Source organism: Pocillopora verrucosa, chromosome 3 (genome assembly GCF_036669915.1).
Source record: "Pocillopora verrucosa isolate sample1 chromosome 3, ASM3666991v2, whole genome shotgun sequence".
Lineage (NCBI taxonomy): Eukaryota > Metazoa > Cnidaria > Anthozoa > Scleractinia > Pocilloporidae > Pocillopora > Pocillopora verrucosa.
Genome location: NC_089314.1, coordinates 17,243,436 through 17,263,847, shown reverse-complemented (window position 1 = coordinate 17,263,847; position 20,412 = coordinate 17,243,436). Strand labels below are relative to the sequence as shown.

Genomic DNA, 20,412 nt, shown 5'->3' with positions numbered 1-20,412 from the left:
CCGCTTGCAGATCTCCTTTCCCTTTCCTGGACTGTTTCAGAAGGTCCATTCCTAATTCTCACCTATTAACTAGCGTTCTAAAATAACAAGAATGTCGAAAATGCGTCTTTAGCAGTGAAATCTGCAGAGAGGAATGAGGTCAACAGTGTTGAAAGTCTCTACGTGCAGAGGAACAAAGTATTATCAAATTAAATGAAATTATTTTGGTTGATCAAGTGTGTAGCAACACTATAGTGTGGTGTGTTCTGCATAAATTGACTAATCAAACTCCATGAGTAAGTGGTTTTGTAGTTTTAGTAACTGTGACAAAATTAAGGAGGTAGCCCAACATGCTCTTTGATCTCTTTCTCCAAGAGTCACTCGGCCAATCAATTTGGGATAGGACACAAAAAGTTAGCAACCAGACAAATAGCAACTTCCTAAAATAATTTTATTCTTACTATCGGCACTAAAGAAATATAGCAACAAAAATTTTTAAACTATAAAATTCTCAGCTCTGTTAATATTTACGGGTTACAGAGTAAATATATGGTTATTTACATTCTACTGTTTAATTGTTCTCTTTGAGTGCTCTTAAATTGTTCCCTTACGTAGGAAGACTGCAATAAAACCTTTTTCCTTTTAACGCCATAACATAACGTATCAATTCAAGGATGATTTTTCAACGATATATAACAAACGGAAAGCTGTGAAAACTACTAAAGTTGAAACTCTGGTAAGCGGACAACCTAAGGAAGGTAAAGTTGTTCATATCTTAAGCTAGCCATTTATGTAAAGTGCTAATAGGTAGAAAGGACAGTTGTCGCTCACGAGAGTGTCCTTCGAAAGAGTTTCAGTGGTAGCATGAGACTTAATATTTTTTTAAATATTCTCTACAAGGAAAAAAATTGAAGAAAATAGTCTCAACAAAAAATTCCACTGTTTAAAAACTACAATGAAAACTACATCAAACTAACTGGGAAGGCGGAAAAAGAACTCATTGCGGGGGGGAAGGGAAGGCAGGGTCCGTTAGAGGGACCTCCTCAGGAGTCGTGAGGAATTTTTTCTATGAGAGCTAATTCCAGTTTTAAAAGACCCCTTCCCTTCTTCCGCCGCCCCTGATAAACTAACGTAGACATTCTCTGTAAGAATTACTTTCTAAACAAAACAGCTTGAGACGCTTTTTCAAATTGGTTGTGTAGACAGAAAGAGGTAACTTTAGTTAAATAAACAACGAATAAATAATAAAACTTATTAAAAAATAATATCTACTACAAACACCCATTCTATTCATTAACCTATAATCATAAACCTATACCTTAGCATCTGTAATGCTTAACAAATACCCATCTACCTGGAAGGTAAAATCTAGACGGAACACTCTTTCTCTTGAAATACTTCAAAGGCGAAGTTTAGACGATCTATTTGTTTAAGACATTTTGCGAATGTTTGGGTAAACCAACATATTGATAATCAGTTAAACCTTTAAGAATAGTAACCTAGCTACAATATCGAAACACTATGATATGTGCGTTTTAACGAAATACCCAAAACTAACTTCGAATAATTGTCCGAAAATCAAAGAGACTCGTTCTAATTTTCAGTTCGTGGTCAAAAGAGTTTGATGAGACAGCTATATGTAAGTCCAGGGATGACGAGTAGAATCACCAAAAACATTAAAAACGACAGCCTGATATGTCTTTGCGTTCACCTTTAGACGAAGAAATGCGCATGCACTGCCCGAAAGTGCACAATCTGCTTCCATTTATAGGCTTCATTTCTAATAAAATTTTATGTCGATGAGGGGAAAAAGTCGGTGGCAGAAATAAGATACTCAGTGCAAAACAGAAAGTAAAAAAAAAAGATGATCCTCGCAGGTGAGTTGCAATTAAGCAATTGCAGAAAAGAAGTCTCGAGTTTGCTCACAGAGCACTTTGATTTCTTTTTCCTGTTTGTGTCTGTTTGTACATGTGATCGGATGCCAAACAGTTGACCCTTAAAAAAATGTAAGCTGCTGTTCAAAAAAGGAATTACACGGCCTTCAAGTGTAATACTTGACATAGAAGAATCGAATAAACAGATCTTGTACAGACTCAGGTACGCATACTCGCTCAACCAAGCATTTCAATGTCATTACAATCATCACTGCCTTCACTGGTATCGTCACTGTCGCACATAAAGTTCATATCTTCTAGTAATTCAGCATCATTTAGATCGTCAGTGGCATGAGTCGCAACTGTTAGTCCATGTAGTTCCCTTTTTTGCCCACAACTTTCCTTTGACATCATTTCCCCGCTTTGCACTTCTAGCGTTGGTAATTTTGGCAGTACCGAGTGCTCCAGTCCGCAGAGGGTTAATACACCTAATCGACCAGATGAAGTCGAGAAGAAGAATTTTTCTGCCTCACAAGATCCGCACAGCCTTTCGATACTTTCCCTTTCTTGACAAAATTTTGCAAATGCAATAGCTTCACACTTGTTCAAGTCCCACAGGAACACATTGCGATCAACACCATAAGAAATCAGGTAACGACCCCCTTTCACAAACTGACAAAATTCGATTTTCCCTAAGTGGGCAGGAGGTAGTAACCGAATAGACTGGTTTGTGGGTGTATTCATTGGGCAAAGGGTAATACTGTCTGTAATGCAACAGGCTAGCAAATTAGTTTCTTGCGAAATTGTACAGTGGCTGAACTCGTTATAGTTTAAGAAAAACGAACGGTTTTCAATCCTTGTTATCAGGCGACAAGCTGATGCATCATATTCCCAGATCTCAATAATGAATTTACCACATAGAATTAATTTCGTGTGGTCTGATGAAAGACAACAGCAATCTATAGCTGGAAGCTGTGACTCGACAGCTGGGAAGTCTAACGTCTCCAAAAGAGCCTTGCTACGAACATCCCACACCTGGAAGCGTGGATTATCATTGCTGCTCTGAGTATAATGAAGAAGTAAAGTACTGTCAGGTGAAAATGCTAAATGACAACGAAAGCATTCATACTGATCTTCACACATTAAATAAGGGAAAGCGTCAAAAATATTACAGATATAAAGTTTAGGTCCCAGATGATAGGCAATTAGACTACCACTTTGAGAAAATATAACACACTTTTCAGGGACAGAGGGACTAGTGTCACCAACTGTTTCACAAAATTCAGGTAAGAGAGAAAAAACAGTGGCAGCTGAAATGATTGTACCATGAACAACTACCTCGAGAGTTAGAAGCGACAGGAACAGTCTCAGATCCTTTGGAACTTGTCTAAGTAACCTGAATATTCCGCTACATTGCTCAACAAACCAATATACAGTTTGTTTTTTAAACGGGTGGAAGAATGGGCTGCGTCCGGTGACGCTCCGTAGTGTAATGCCAGTTTCAATACACACGATCTCCAGCGATCGCAAACAGGTGTAATAGAGAATGTTACCGTCTTCCAAAAAGGCGTAGCGTTCGACTCGTTCCAAGCTACGACGCCAATACGCGAAGGGGTCTCTGTGCATTACAAGGTAGACGTTATACGTTTTAAATTTATCATGAGAAACGAAAAAAGTCTGATCTGACGCTAAAAATTTCCCTTTCCCGAAAGTACGATTCAGAATCTCCAATGCTGCGTTGCCAGTGTCAGGAAAATTCGATAGAAAGAAACTGATTATTTCTGGTAATATTACAATTTCCCTTTGAAACGATCCTGCCGGTCTTAAATCCAAAACCGAGGGCACTAGACACCACATTAAGTTGACTAGAGCAATAATAAAAAACGACCTTTCCGTGAGCAGTTCGTGCATTTTATTAACTCCACAGTTAACGGCAGCACTCACATGGTACAGGAAGAATGGACCCCCGCGCTTTAAAAACGCTTCCTCCAGTACAGGTCTTCCACTTTCTACATTCCAAACTTGAAACTCGAATATCTGAGGGTAAAGGTCGAGGACACGCTGACGAACAAGTTCAAGGGTTTTTTCCTCATTCCTTTGCTCGAATTCAAAACAGTTTTGGCAGAGCTGAGACACGTTCCATACTCTGTCAGACACAACCTCAGATCGCAAGGCGTTTAAAACTTCGTTAATGTGGGAAGGTAATGTGGGATACAATGGATTGGAATGAAGAAGATCAAGCAAAACGTTAATCCCCTGGAAGGCCTGTCTCTCATGGTCATAAAAAGAAACTGAATCCCCACATAAACTATGCATCTGTCGGAGTTCATAGATGGCCCACGAACAAAATATGTTTACCAGGCAGAACTCAGAATGAGTTCCAGTTGGAGGAAGATCGCCTTGCACTGCAATATGTGGAGACTCTCCAAGGAAAGAACTCCATTTGTAGCAGACCTTGTTATTATTTGCAAAGTGGGGAAAATCCTTTACACAACCCTCCTTCACGGAGAACCATTTGTCAAGCCTTCCAAAAAATAAAAACTCACCTTCTGGCGAAAACTTTAAATGATGGATAGAACCTCCCATTTCTGTGAATGCAAAAGGGCCTTGCACATGCTTGAGAGTGCAAGCATCAAACAAGTGTAGGGAATTTCCACTTGCTCCTGCAATTAGCTTCTTATCATGAGACATAGCAAAGCAGACAATTTCTTTTGGAATTTCACCGGCTCCAAAAGGAAGCCAACTGTGCTCTATCTTAGTAGCCCCGATACGGTTTGGAGGACCAAGGTTTTCTTGAACAGTTTTAGAAGCTTCTTGTAAGCAGCAATGTAATAGGTGCGGGCTTTGCAAGAGAACATGGACGTTGCTCTCGCTCTCAAGAAATAGGCATATTTCCTTAAGAATTTCCTTCTTTTCATTGGCAAACCCGTATTGACCCATTGCACACTTCACATCACCAATAATAGAATATATCTCGATGCCCTTCTTTTTTAATCTCCTCGAAATAACTTGGTAATTTGCCAAGTAACTGAAAACGACCTTCAACGAGTCATTGTCGCAATAATCACACAAAAGACGGACGCCGATTTGATCACAGTACTCAAGTAAATCACTTTCAATGGAAGGAAGACATTCCCCATGTTGATTCGCAGTAGCGGCTAAGAGAACTTCAGAGATGATATCCTTTAAGTACCTACCTCCCTCATTCTTATTAACAAATAGTCTCGCTGGGGCTTTCTTCCTGTCGGTCAACCACGAAGGGATCAAACCGTGTGGAAAGGCGAAAGTTTGATCGGACCTTACAATCAAAAATGTCGAAAAGGCATCAATTACGTCTTGCTCGTCGAGATAACTACTTCTTTTCTCATCGAGATCATTTTCTCTTTGTAAAATGTATGAGATAAACGAGACAGGAAGGGGAGTCGGGGCGGCTATGGCACAACCAAACAACTTCTTGTACAAATCTTTGCCTACTTTGTCAAAGATTCTCTTAAAATTTTCCCGAAAAAACTCCCCGATATCTCCTGGGAAAAGATCAGTGAGCTGACTTATCTTACCAGAAGACAGTTGATCCTTGAGAACTCTCTCACCGTAGTAAGCGAACAAAAACAATCCGTTGCACTTTTTTGCTACGTCTTCCGCCGAATAGGGTAGACGGGAGAAGTCGACGCTTTTCTCTAAATATAGTCTGATGTCCAGTTCGTGCTGATGATAAAAATTAAGGTTTTCGCTGTCGCCCGCACAGATTTTTATACAGGGATCGTACTCCTTTAATCTTAATCGCACAGTGTCCTCAGGACGACTGGTAATAAAGAAAACAAGCCATTTCGGAAGCATTGGAAAGCGGCGCTGGATAAGATCGAGAAAATCTTCCCTGGACTCATATTTCGTCTCATCAAGAGCGTCAATAACGATCAACTTTCTCTCGCAATAAGCACTGCATTTGGCCAATGGCTCTTGCAACAATTTTGTAAACAATCCCTTTACACCTATTCCAGAATTGCCTAAAAACTTTCTAATGCCACCTTCCCCTCCCACAAATTTATTGTACGAATCATTACATTTGCAAAGTTGACAAGCGATGGTCCCTAGAAGATACCTGGGATTGTTTCTTGTGTCATCTCCGTTGAAGCAGAAAAAGGCAGCTGCTAACCTTCCTTTCGCGGCATATTTCTGTGCCAGGACACCGGCCATCACACTCTTGCCAACTCCTGCATCGCCAAGAAGCACAAAAGCTCTCATCTCTCCAGGATTCATAAACCATCTATTGAAATCATCCAAAAGCCACTTTCTTGTTTTTGGATGACGACGCTCAGCAAAAAAGTTGATTTCCGTTTCATCGATGTCTATCTCTGAAGTATTGAAACAGAAGACATGTTCAGGCTTAAATTTACTCAAACTACTTTGAACGACTGTCCTATGTTTAACATAAAAACAAAAGCGACGAGGAATTTCTTTTAGAAGCTTCTTATACTACAAGTTAACCGATCGATTCTATTCGTGGACTTGCGTGGCATATGGATCTTGAAAGTCACTTAGGCAACTATTTGTGCAGTTGTAAAGTACCAACAGGAACAAAACCTGTAACACTCATGACTCCTTGGAACTCAGTTTCAGTTTGGCAAGTTTGAAAATCTCTTCCACATCGAGTTGCTTGAAAGTTTCAAAACACTATAATGGAATCTTTGGAAGGGTCTTAAGCCTAGAAATGTAACTCATTAGCACACGTTGTGGTTCGCATACAAAGAAGAAAAAGTATGAATGCATTAAAGGGAGATATAAACTGAAAGATCTGTTATCAAAGTAAATCTGTTCAGCTATGAATTCTAAAACATGTAGCGAGAAGGTGTTTTTAAGTAAGCTGAGATAAAATGAAACGCTCACATTACCAGGGCAGATTTGGATGCTGCTTTGACCTTCTAAATAAGTGACGCGTCGTTCCACGTCTTCTTGGCGTGACCGCTGCTCACTCTGTTCTAACTCCAGTGACGAAACTCTTTTTTCCAATTCCTCAAGAGCTGTTATAATATTCAGAATTACAGACTGGCATAGCTTTCTTAATTCCTCTTTTTCAAATGCTAGCTTAGCAACATCGTTCTTCAGAGCGATGGCATGTTGTTGAACAGCCTTTATCAGATCAGGGTCGACAGTAGCGTTCACGCAAAGTATGACTCCTGTGTGAAAAGAACCATACGGAAATGAGATAAGTCACAGCTGGTGCTTCTCATGAGATACATCTTAAATTTTGCAAGCAAGTTATTTGCAACCCATGTAAATCCCCTCATCATTTACTCTTCGTGTTTGATTTTCTTATCAGTTAGATTTTTTTTCCGACCCTAAAAACCAATTACCTTTAAATTCTCTTTCAAATTGGCGACAATTTTTGGCGATATGGCCAAAGAAGTAGCTCAAAATAGCGTGACATAACTGCTTCAACCCGTAGTAGGCATTCTCAAAGAGCTCTCTGAGTGTGTCTGCATTGCTTCTCAAGGGAGTAAGGAAGTAATCAGCAGTAAACATTTCCACCTGATCGATTGTGAGGCAATGTGTTAAATTACAGGATACTTTAAAGGGTATTGGTATATGTGTTCCGGTAATTATAGAGATGTGCGCACTCTGATTGGTCGAGGATTGCGTCATACCTCGCATAATCACCTCGCGCGTGGTGATTATACCAGGGGCACTAAAATTCAAATTGAAAAGGTCATAGACAGGCCTACACAGACTCCCCTGTGTGGTTTTACATTTGCGACGCAAAAGCCTTTAATTAAAGCTTCGCTCTGACGAATATGTCTTTGAGCGATTTACCTCTTTTGTATGATATAATCGGAGGCGTTTTGTAAATTGTTTTCAGCAGTGGCTGATTTTGGATGAGGTTCCATTCTTGCATCAGTATTTGTTTTAAATTTTAAACCCCTGGGTGGTATGCTGTCACAAAAGGCAATATTTTACCTTTAGTTTTTTTGGTTTGTTTTTTAAGTGTCGACTGCCTTGCGGCAAACGAGACCTCAGATAACGTTTTTTCAATTAGGCTTTTTGGGTAACCACGTGCTTCAAGTCGTGTTTTGAAGTTACACATGGCCTCCTGGAAATTTCTTTCCGAGGAGTTTGTTCTTAGAAGTCTGATAGCTTCTCCTTTAATAAAGCCTTTCTTAACACCTGGCGGGTGGCAAGATGAATAGTGTGTATATTGAAAGGTCTCGGTCGGTTTGTAGTGAGTTTTGACGTCGAGGATAGCTTCGTTTTGGAATCTTTCACCTTTGTAGACAACCGTGTCTAAGAATGTGATTTCAGTCTCTGAGATTTCAGCCGTGAACTTTATAGTTGGATGGAACGTGTTAGCTTGTTCTATGAATAGATCAATGTCTTGTTTACGAACATCCCACAGGGAGAAAACGTCGTCAATGTAACGCTTCCATACTCTCGGCTTGATACTACTTTGGTGAAGCAGTTTTGTTTCAATTTCTGCCATAAAGAGATTGGCGAAAGCAACAGCCATTCGTGTTCCCATGGCAGTTCCAAAACATTGGAGATAGTTTACTCCGTTGAACTGGAACGAATTTTCTTTCAGTATAAGCCCGAGCATTTGTTTTAAGTAGTGGGACGGAATGGGAGGGCTGTTATTGTGGTATTTTTCGTATGCTTGGCATACTATTGTGATACCCTCTTCTTGTGGGATGTTTGTGTACAAGCTTGTTACATCCATTGATACTAAAATAGTATCATTTGACACTTGCGTTTTCTCTATAAAGTTGATGAAATCAGTCGTATCTTTGAGATACGATTTTTGCTTTTGAGCAATAGGCTGTAATAAATGATCCACAAAGGATGATATCCTTTCAGTTGGTCCTTCGCAGCCCGATATAATCGGTCTACCCACTGGCAAAGGTTTGTGGATTTTTGTTAAAGTGTAGAAAATCGGTATTCTGGGCGGATTGGGAGTCTTTGAAAGCCACTTTTTTGTCATATCTTCTATATGTTTGCCATTGTGCAGTTGAGCAATAAGCTCATTAACTTTTTTTTAATGTGTCAGTGACCATGGGGTTTTCAAGAGGTCGGTAGTGGTCTCTGTTGTCGAGCTGAACCTGGGCCTCTTGAATTTTGTCCCGATTGTTGAGAATCACTGTTGTGGTGCCTTTGTCAGCACGTTTAAGGTTGATGGCAGTATTGTTTTGCAGTTCTTTGACTGCTTTGTGTTCGTTGTATGACAGGTTGTGTTTTGGCTTTGTTATTTCTATTTCAGCAAGGCTTAACTTGATATTTTCGAAGAAGCGTTCAAGGGCAATAGAAGGTTGTACTGATGGTATCCAGATTGATTTGACATGGAAAGGATGTGGTTCCTTGTCATTCCCGTGGAATATATATCTAAGTCTCATTCGCCTGACGAATTGTTCGAAGTCACGCAACAATTGTTGACTGATCTTATTTTCATTTGTCACGGGTGTTTCAATAAATTTAAGCCCTTTTGCTAACACGCTGACTTGGTGATCAGTTAATGTATTGTCTGAAAGGTTTTTAAGGTATTTTTCATTTTTCTCCCTTTCTGTAGTCACTCGCTTGTGTAGTGTATTTTTTCTACGCTTTTTGCGTTTATTATTCTTGGATAACCTTTTTGCTGCAGTGGGTTTGGCGACTGATTTTTCAGAGATGACACTGCTGTACTTTTCAACATGTTTATTATCACTCTGAAAGCGCGTACATATAAGATCTTTCAGCTCTGAAAGCTGATTTTCTATTTTGTCTATCCTGTCGACATCAGTATTTACAGTGTTCCTCAAGGGCGAACGTGATCTTTCACGTGTATTTACATTGTATTGTGATCGAGACTTGGCAATATTAGCCTTTTCAAGTTTGTTGTTGTGACTAACAAGTCTACGCTGATGGAAGCGCACTAGGGCGCTAACGTATTGTTCTTCGGCGTGACTTTTAAAAGCGCTTATTTCCTGTCGAAAGGTTTCGTCAGGCGTGACGTTTGCCTTCGCCTTGTATTGAAGCGACCTGGGGCAAGTCTTTTGTTGTAAGTGTCTCTCCAGTTTTAAAATGGAGGTTTCAGTTTTTTGCTTCTTGAACTGGACAGCGCTGATGTTGTCTTCATGTTTCCCCTTCCTTGGCTGCCGCGTGGATCGGCTATTCCTCGGAAGGTTTTCTTTTTGACGGCTTTCTCTTTGAAGGCGTAGACCTTCGTTGCTGCGTTGTTTGGCTAATTCAGCTTTATGCCTTGGCTCGAGTTGTGATGCTGGAGGGCTATCCTCTGGGTCCGATTCTAGGTTCGGATCAGTGTACGTTAATTCCATCTCCTCGTCCAGATTTGGACGGTAGTCTGGCGTTTTTGGTGGCCGCAATGGTGTTTCAAAAGCTGACATCTTTTTCAGGTAAAACTGAATGTGAAGTATATCGTCTAGCAGGACCGGCGGTTTCGATTCTTAAAGAATCTCTTCAGCTGCTTTGTTAAGTCAGGCTGTGTTAATCAGGGACAGGCAGAGAAATTCTCAATTCCAATCCCGCCAAAAAAAGTGGAAAACCATCCTTTTATACTTGGTATAAGTGTTCCGGTAATTATAGAGATGTGCGCACTCTGATTGGTCGAGGATTGCGTCATACCTCGCATAATCACCTCGCGCGTGGTGATTATACCAGGGGCACTAAACTTCAAAATAGCGGCCTCCCGTTTTGTCAATGTTATTCAGGAAGTAATGAAACCAATTGAAGAAAATACAATGTGAAGATTTTCGCTGATTGAATTAAATAAACCTATTAAATTCTTGTGGAGAGCACAAGAACGAGAGCACCTGTGCAATTGTACTAGAACAATTATTCGCCTCATGCTCAGTGAATGTTGTTGACTAATGACTTCAACTTTCGTCTCAGGGATGATTCAACGATTTTCACTTCGCCTTCGGCGAATAATTGTTAAATACAAGTTACCTTTGTTTTTCCAATCTTCCAGTTCTCTTATGATGCCACTCTCATCAGTACTTGGCAGGCCCAGGGATTTCACCAGCTTCTCCATTTTATCAAAGCTCGGCCGAAAACCTTTTTCGTTCCACTCACTGAACGTACAGTGTGCCCAGTCATTCCTGGGTGAGTGTAAGTTGCGAGCTGCTTTCTGGACATCAGGAGAAAACACAGGAACTTTACCAAGCAATGCCAACAAAGCTGACGCATCACAACGTTCGTCAAATGCGTTAAACTTGGCCATGTAGTTCTCCACAAACAGCTTGGCAAAGTCAATATGTGACTTCACCCGGTAGTCAAACGTGGGATAGTCATACTTTCCGTCAGGTGTCGTGAATGTGTAGTTTCTATTGATATTCTCATATTTTAAAGTCGCTTTGAACTCTTTGGGCAAGTCGCATCTCTCAGTATGGATTTTATGTCTAGTTTTAAGCTTTTGGTACTCCTTCCGAATCTCTTGTTCAACAAACGGTCGTATTTTTGGGACCAGAACCTTGTTTAGAGCAATCCCGAAGACTATCCATCTTTTCTCGTCGTCAGAAACGTTCATTATAGAATTCCAAAGATGAGGCTGTCAACAGATTAAGGCAAATAAACCGAGCTCTAAAAGGAAAAAAAAAGATAATCCTTAATTAAATGGTTGATTCAATTGATTAATTGACCGAACGAATCACTTATTAATCGAAGGTTGATTAGTTTATTAATTCATTATTTATTAGTTATTAACTATTAATGCATTTTACTTTTTGCTTTCAGGAACCAACCCATAAAATTATGAAGGGTTTATGGTCCATTGTCCACTTTAATCACTTTAATCCTCAAATTCCCTCTCCAAATTAACTCCACATAAAATATCATACATATTAGGTTTAATTGCAAAATAAATTACCTTACAGGCATGATTCACTTTCAAAGAAAGGATTTTGAGCTTTCCCAGCTTGGCTCAAGACTCAAGCTACCATTATGGCAATGAATTGAACTTCTTCAGTCCTAAACGTATTTCAGGCCTGGTGTCACTAAACAAAAGCCACTAAATAAAAAAAAATCAGGAGATGCACACCTACAGTGGTTCTTCATTCTGTACATTCTCAGTTGATTGAAATTTGAAGCAATACTGTTGTGGGGGGAGAGAAATGATTTATTGCAAGGAGAAAAACTTTTGAGAAAGGACAAAAAGCAACCAATGCAGACTCAATGCACATGTGAGAAAGGGATCAGTAATCACACCCAAGCCATAGAAAGGGAAGGCAAGTTCCTTATGGCATCATCCTAAGCTGGAGTTGTACTGTGCATAGGGCCCTTTTAGGTCCTTCAGTGAAAAAAAAGAAGAAAAAGCACACACACCAAAGCAAGTCCATCAATACTGGAACTGAAAAAGACTCATGCTGAATCAGCACTCTTCCTGGGTCAAATAGATTGGAACCATACATGTATGTGTCATGCAGTATGGACAAAAATGAATCACGTCATCATTTTCTCTGAAAAGTTACATCTCTATCTGATCAATATAATACATCTTAGCAAAAGGAATCCAAATGTAGCCAAACAACACAAAAATTAAAAAAAAAAACCCTATACAAGAAGGTCAGTATAGTGACCCTATAAGATCATTATATTTGTGATCTACGAAGTTGTGCCTGGCCATTAAAGTGAAACAACACTGATAAGAAGACACCTAATATAAAGTTGAACTCCTAACATCCAGACTCGTGGAGACTGGGTTAAATAGCCCAGAAAGTTTGAGAGTCTGGATGATTAAAAATATTACTATAAATGAGTTATAAAGATAGCTGAATTGATATTATTTAGGCACTATTTAACAAGAATCAAAGTACATTCTCATATCATTTTGCATCATTGCCAAAATTTGCCAAAGTATATACAAAAATGTTTTACAATGACAATGTTTTATGAGCTAAAATGCTGAAGTAAATAAGTTTGTTTCAAGCTGCTACTGACAAGATATAAATGTCGTAAATCATATCATACTTTGAGGCTGCATTAATGGAATAGCGTCAACACTAATTGAGTACATCTTCTTTGTTTGCTGGGAAAATTTGTTGTGAATCTATCATGTGACAAAGTGATGTTCATGAAAAAATGGGACCAGAGAAGAAAAATGAAAAATTTGATAATCAAAGTTCAAATTATCAATGTTCAGATTATCAAAGTTCGAATTTGAAAACATCAGACAATTTAAGTTGGTGTGATGCATTAACTGTATTTAATTAACAGCTGTGGTATGTAGCACATTTAAAGAAAATTGAAGCTCTGATTGTATCTCCATGGGTCACCGCAATAGGCATAACAATCAATTTGAAACTATCGCTATAATACCTGGCAACCTACATCATTCCCACTGATTAACTAATATATACAGGTAAACCTGGCCATCAATTATTTTTTAGTACATTCCCAGTAAATTAGAAGATTGTTGTAAATGCTTGGCATGTATCATAAAGACCAATGATTATACTTAATCTAATAGAGAAGCCTAGAGCTGGTATGAATTTCTTGAACATTTACTAGTTTGGCAAATAGGTATGCCCTGAAATGCCCCTGCCTAATGATCAGTCAGACACCAAACATTTCCTAGCATAAGAAAAACCAAGAAGTAGTTAAGTGCTGTTACATTGTTATATCAGTCTTTTAAAGGAAGAAAAATCATAGCAGATACTTTGCTCCTGGTTAATCCCCAGGGGTGTATCATGTTCTTTCCCAAAGTTGCAGTTAACGTTGTATGTTTGAGAAAAATGTATCACTGGTACTAGCTGCTTCTAAAACACTTATTACATTATCATTCAGCCTGCAGGCTTGTAGTCAGCAACACAGCTTTATTTACCCCTTACCAAGCAATAATAACAACAGCTTAATGCAAGCTTCACTTATGTAGACATAAGAAAAGATGTCTGCTCAACAGTCTGAAGACACAACAGAAATCAGCTCCAATAGCTTTGTGTTGAGCCACTCAAAATTTATTATTTCAAACTTTTTTGTGGACAAAGAATGTGCTGAAAAGTGACGAAATTCGAACACAATTTGAACTGGTTTTAAAAACTCAGTTTTCCAAGCGGACTTCACAAGGGTGATTTTCTTGGGCTGATTTTTTGGTCATAAAAGGTCGACTTATACACAAGTAAGTACAGTATTTGCATACTTGATTAACCGCATTAGTGAGTAAACACAAAAATCAACTTGATAAATGACAGAACATTCTGGAATGTATGAGAAAATTCCTCTACAAGGCTTACATATGGTTGTGACTTAACCTTTTAACTACCATATGAGTTACCAAGACATAATTTCTCCTTACAATATCAATACAATATCGCAAGCAGACAAGTGATGAGAATCAAGAAAAATATCAATAAGGGGATTATCAGTTGATCCAATAATGAATTTTCCAAATTAATGTCATAAAAGTTGAATAGCAGACAGTAATGAGAATTGTTAAAGAAATCTTGGGAGTCAAAGGCCGGGTTAAAAAGCCTACAAACAACTGATCACAGCAAAGACTATATAACTCCAAATATCTATGATCTCGATTTTTATTTGAAAATGACCTTACTTCCTACTGATTTAGGAATTTCAAAAACAGATTTGTTCCTTCACAGCCTCACACCAGTTATTTTAAAAGATACTTCAAATACAATAGAGCTCAGGTGTGGAACTGTTAATCCCATGATCTGTGTTCTGTAGTTTCCCTTAACGCCCAGGTGTATGGGTCAAAGTTTGGTTCATTTTGCTAAAAAATCTGTCATCAGTTCTGTGAGACAGGTGCCCATGGTGATTTTTTTCCTTATCATATTTTGCCAAGCCTTACCAATCTTCAAAGGTGCCATCATTCCACCTTGGGGTAGGATTAATTTGTGTCAGGTGTGAAATCTGACAGATGTTTTTCAAATTATGATTTAAAGGAAAATGTTAATCAAGAAAATTCAATCTCACTTTCTAAAAGTAGGTCATTGAAGAAGTAGTCTTCCAAAATATTTGCATTTCACACAGCTGTCAAACAGAAGTAATCAAACAGAAGATTCGTACCACTGGATGCTGCATGAATGATGATCAGTACTCAGGACACTAAGAATACAAATCATGACTCACAATTTTGCATTCAAGCTGAATCTCCATATCCAAGTAGACTCCAGGATCAATTTGTACATCCATGTAATTGACACTTTGTGGTCAACAAATATTTTCAGTTTTTCTGTGCACCCAGGATTGACAACCTTAGAATTTGGCAGTGACAAATCCTGTCGAAACTCTTGATGGAGTCAAACAAATTTTGTCAGCCCAGTGCACTATAAATGCATTACAACTTCGAATAAGACACAGCATCCTTGGAAAATAACTTTGAGCCAAAGCAGGTTTTATCTCAATGTACTACTTAACTAGTTCAGCTAGGTAGTATTAAATGTTTCTTCTTTGAAATTATGCTGACGGAATTTTTAACGAACATAAATGAAGTTATCCCATCAATAAATTAATTTATCAAGGCACATTCTGTAGCAAGTACGCCAACGAAATAAATAAGCACAGCTGACTCCAATTGAACACAAAAGCCTCCACAGTTCAATAAAAACAACTTTGTAATCATATTTACATCATGTATTCAAAGAAGAAGGTACAGCTTCCAGAAGTTCAAGCAAAGATATGGATCTTCCACACTAAGGACTTTGCAAATATCTTTCTTGTGATGAATTAGAAATATTATCCTTAAAGCTAAAGACTTCATGATTGTTTTACACCACCCCGTACGGAGAATGCAATGTAAATTATATTCGATTCTGACAGAAGCGAAATGGATTACATTTGATCCTTAAACTGCGGTTAATTTTGCTGAATATTGAAAAATTCCCTAGAGTTCTGTGGCAGAGAACATCACAAACCGCCCCTCATCAGTCATCAATAGAGGACGGATAGTACACACGCGTTGCTCGGTTTCAGTTGTTTTCAGAAAAACATCGTTTCGTTCCCTTACCTTCAAAGCTGCATCATTTCTGAAGCTCATCTTCAGTCATAATCTTCAAAACAGGATCTAATACCGTGAATCATATCAAGTGCGAGAAAGTGAAAGTGATTTTTGTTTTTCTTCACTTCCTGGTTGTCTCGTCCCAGGCCTTTTCATTCTCTGAGGCCTAACCAAGGCCCCAGCCGAAATCGGCTCCGAGCTCGAAGGAAGTTGTCATGAACGAATTCACTTTTGTGATCTCTGCTGTTGAGGGAGATGTGAAGTGACCCCATTACATATAGTTGGTACTATTGACAGAATGGATAAGTACGACATTTACTGTGACATGCTGGTATTCAAGAGATTGTTTTTAGTACCAAAAGCTTACTACTGGTATAAATTATCAATCTTTTGTTCTCTTCTGGCAACTTGCCTCGATTAGCTTATGCTCTATGCAGCTTGTGTCTATACTTGTTTTGCAACTGTAAAATTACCAATAAAGTTTTTGAAATTTTTTTCCAAATTTTATTGGAAAAGAACAGGAGTGATCAGGTGAAATATTGGCATGCTCCCTAAGAGTGTTTGAGCTTCTGGTGAGAGCTATAAAATTTCTTAAAGTGTCTGAAATATGATTTGTCTGCCATAAAATTGGCACAGCCAAGAGTTTCACTAATGTGCGAGCCTGCGAGCCGGAGCCGTTTTTTGCGAGCCACGACCCTCTTCTTGCGAGCCACTGTTTTTTTTTCTATATCTTTCCATTTTCTCTCCTTTCTTTATTATGACAGTCTTTGGCTCCTCTTTAGAAAGCATTTGAAGATGAAAATCTGAAAAAATACTAAATAAACAAACTATAGCATGGAAAGTGCTATGTACCCTATTCACGCACTGATACGCTTATTTACAACCTAGGAGGATTTATCGCTGCCGAGCATCAGCGAAGGCAGCAGAAATTTTTTTCGGCATGTGAGAATTTTCGGTACACTGGATCGATGATTCGGGTGAAGAAACGGCCTACTAGAAATATCCATATTGCGACCCAGTCATTGGACTACTCCTGGGAAAACCAAGAATTCAACCATTTAGCGACCTCCTTCTATCAATGTCCAATCACCATTTGTCTCAAAATCGACGAAACTCACATTCGGCCCGCTGTGTTGTTTCGGAGAAAGAGATCTTAACAGGTAATTTTAGCTGCCTTTTTGATGTCTTTGGTCGTTTTTACCGATCTGTTATGATTACCTGTAGTCGAGGGAGCAATTTATGAAGGTCATGAAGCCTTCAGCGAGCATTCAGGAGCCCACAGTGCGCATTTATGTCAATTTCATCTTTGGTTTTCAGTCGATTGTATTCGGTCCAAGCAAATGCAACAAATATCGATGTCATCTTCAGGGAGATCGCGTGCATTTACAAGTTCTAACCTATTACCGAGTCTGACAACGAGTTTCCGAAGATAATATCTTCGCATTTTTGGTGATGCAATTTTGGGTAGTCCAAACTAAACTGTTAGAATTAATAAGTACTAAAAAGCGTTTGACAAAACCGTTAATTGCTGTTGTACGTGTTGCGGAGAATAAATAAAGTTGTGACTGTTTTTCATTGTCATTTCAACGGTCATACATGTAAATAACGGTAGCACTTCGCTTCTCAATGAAAACCCGCCATAACATGGCCAAAAGATCACTCATTGACTTAAGAATGTTTTCTTGCGGGAACAAAACAAGCAATCCCAAGCGGGTAAGTTAGCCTCATACTGCTGGCCAGGTAGTCAATCAGAAAACACGATTTCAGGTTTCGCTACCTCTCACCTGCTCGAAGAGCGAGCAGTACGTTATAAAAAAAACCGTGAACAGTCCATCCTTTATAGCGACAGTAAAGAGCTGGATTAGCACGGGAAGAAAAGCCATCCCCACCCAAAAAATTAACCTAACTTGAACTTTATTTACTTACGTGTAACATGAAACTGCATACAGTTAACCTAACCTGAACGTTGTATGATAATATGAAACTTCCAATACAACTGAAACTGTGAACTCAATTGTTTAAACTGTGTTAAACCTAGACATGAAGGAATAATTGAACGCACCTCTCGCAGTGCACAACTTTCAGAATTCACTATCATTCACCTTAGGTCTGTAATAACTAAACAAAACGCGCATTAGAGTCAAAAATGATTGCTCGCAAACTTCTCAGGCAAGATGATTTTATATCTTATTTTGAATCCCCAATTTGGGCGGGTAAATGTTGTGAAACAGACACTTCGTAAGTCAGGTTTTTTATGCTTTGTAGCATATGTGAGCCGGTCCTCAGTCGAGGCTTTTATCAAAAACGTCTGGGCAGCTGGCGGAAACTAATAAATACGTATTTTAACAAAAATGGTCCCCTTTTTATCGTACAATAGCTGTGTAATACATTCATGTCACATATCTTCATCGCCGAGAGGTTCATTGACAACTTTTATGGATGATTTCCTTTTTAAACTTAGACGATATGAGTTAAAACATGTCACTCAACAACAACAACAACTGTTTCGATCTACTTTCAGAGTTCAGTGAGAAGTTGAATTCACTTAATTGTTAGCCCCATAGAGAATGCTCTTTCAATGTCTTCCTGAGTTGCTCCTCGACCGGCAAGTGGTTTTAAGTTTGAAAACCTTGGCACTTCGGAGAAGCACGGAGTGTCGACACAGAATCTATACGTGCCCTGAGCACAAAATTCCTTGTCGCGTGGAACGTAAAATTTGGGTTCCCTTCGAAGAGACTGTTCCACAACGGAGGGAAGGGGAACTTTTCTTTTCGCTTGGCAGGTATGCGTACCAATGTGGTAGACACGAACCTTACATACGTGGGCTAGGAATTCCATGTACTTTCGACCTAAACAAGAAACAAAGATGGAGCAGCTTCAACAATTTTTACACACCAAGTCGCCATCCCTGTTTTTCTCAAACTGGACTTTATTGGCTTTGCCATGTTGCTGCTTGAAAGAACATTTTGGATTTTTGCACTCACAGGATCCTCTACAGCGCTGGGCGCTTACTGAGCCCTTTTCCGCTCCTCTCCACTTGATTGGCATGTCCCTATCCCAAGGACGCCCATCAGCAATAGCCTTCATCCTCTTGTCCTTTTGGTAAGGGACTTGATAAACAGCTTCTCCGTTTATGTCAAAGGGGAGGCTGTCGACTTTAACAACTGGCGTCTTTCCCCACAAATTTTTCGTGTAGCGCTGAAGATCTAAAAGGCAAGGCATTGATTACTGGCTCACATCAATATTAGCAAATGTTGTAGCTATGCTCAATAATATTAGTATGTACTGTGAAAAAGTTAAAATTTGCCAGCAATATGTAGGCTGATAACACTTGTGGAACACAGAGTTTTTCCTTTTTGTTCTGACGGCTGAATTTCTGTAAGGCATTTAGTATCACATGCATGGAGCTACATATAATTCAAGTGCTCTTTCAACTTTTTAAAAGCCGACTGCTGTTGAGCATCGGGTCATTTCTGGGTAAATTTGTATCTTAATGAAGTAAAATATTAAAATGACGTCAGACTGGGATTCCCGCAATTCATTAATAACTGAATTAATAAAGGGAAAAAAGCTTACCAGTTTTGGATTAGTCTGAATCTGAGCCAAAATCAGAAACAGCTATTTATTACAAAACAGAAATGCAAACAAGTTAATCAATGACATCACTCAGTGTTACTATATTAGTTCCTTTCCAATTTCTCCCCAGCTCAACCTTTTAAAAAGAGTACTGTAAAAAAAAAATTTCCAAATCAGTAACTAAGTCTCCTGTAATCCATATATAGGATGTTTGAATCAAAGGGAAAACAATTTGTTTGTAAAAAAAGATGATGACTGCTAAAAATTTCAGGCAAATAGATTAGGTCCTAAAATTATGACGCAACTGACACTTATTTTACCTTGTTCTGTATGGGTCTTCCACACACATTGCATCAATTTTGCATTATCCTCACTGATAATTATTTCAGTATTTTGTTCTAATAATTTATCACTATCATCAGTTTGACATGTAATCAAAAGATACTAGAATCCTGAAGCTATGTGATTTAGCTAATAATTGAACTACGAACTAGCTTAACTTTACAGATATATGGAACATAATTACTTACCTAGAAATGAACATCGACCTTTGTGTCCTCTTTTTGTGTGGACTTTGAGGTGAGTCACTGATATCAATCTTAATAGGTGCATTATGTGGCTTTGATGACCCACAAACAATGCAAACATCTGATGATTCCACATTTATGAGTGTACACTTTCTGCACTCCCAAAAGGATTCAGTCTGTGAATTTTAGAGTGTACGAGAAAAGTAAATTTTCATAAAATAAATACAATTTAATCAGATTTTAAAAGTAAGCAAAAACCAAAGGCTAGGTCACCTTGATAACGTTCATGTTTGTAGACATTGAAGAGGTCAGGAAAATAAACTAATTATAAGAAACAACTATTACACCAAAAAGAATGAGGTTTTAGAGGTATGAGAGCCAGTGCAAATTTTGCATATCTTGTTTATACAAATTCCTAAATTGGGATCATAATGCCCAATTTAGAATTACTTAAATATTAGATATGACTTACCTTACTAATGCCTTTCTTAAGGGGGCTTTCTCTTAAGTCAATTAGAGACAATTCCTA

The 20,412-nt window shown here is 38.6% G+C and overlaps 1 protein-coding gene and 1 pseudogene across 1 annotated transcript; both read right to left on the bottom strand.

The window, feature by feature from the left end:
- Positions 1 to 1,248: 1,248 nt before the first annotated feature.
- On the bottom strand, positions 1,249 to 15,900 carry LOC136279960 (uncharacterized). The gene is made up of 4 exons (XM_066164491.1): positions 15,790 to 15,900; positions 10,779 to 11,411; positions 6,743 to 7,027; positions 1,249 to 6,205 (listed from the first exon to the last, which is right to left on the bottom strand). Exons 2-4 carry the CDS (start codon positions 11,356 to 11,358, stop codon positions 2,091 to 2,093), a joined length of 4,980 nt encoding a protein of 1,659 aa, XP_066020588.1. The 5' UTR covers positions 11,359 to 11,411; positions 15,790 to 15,900; the 3' UTR covers positions 1,249 to 2,090.
- On the bottom strand, positions 7,621 to 10,216 carry LOC136280005 (uncharacterized; annotated as a pseudogene).
- Positions 15,901 to 20,412: the final 4,512 nt, after the last annotated feature.

Coding starts and splice junctions, on each gene's coding strand:
- LOC136279960 (XM_066164491.1), bottom strand. CDS start 11,358: ATGAACGTTTCTGACGACGAGAAAAGATGGATAGTCTTCGGGATTGCT. Junction 7,028..10,778: donor GGAAGATTGGAAAAACAAAG/GTAACTTGTATT, acceptor CTTTTCACACAG/GAGTCATACTTTGCGTGAAC. Junction 6,206..6,742: donor CAGCATCCAAATCTGCCCTG/GTAATGTGAGCG, acceptor TCAATACTTCAG/AGATAGACATCGATGAAACG.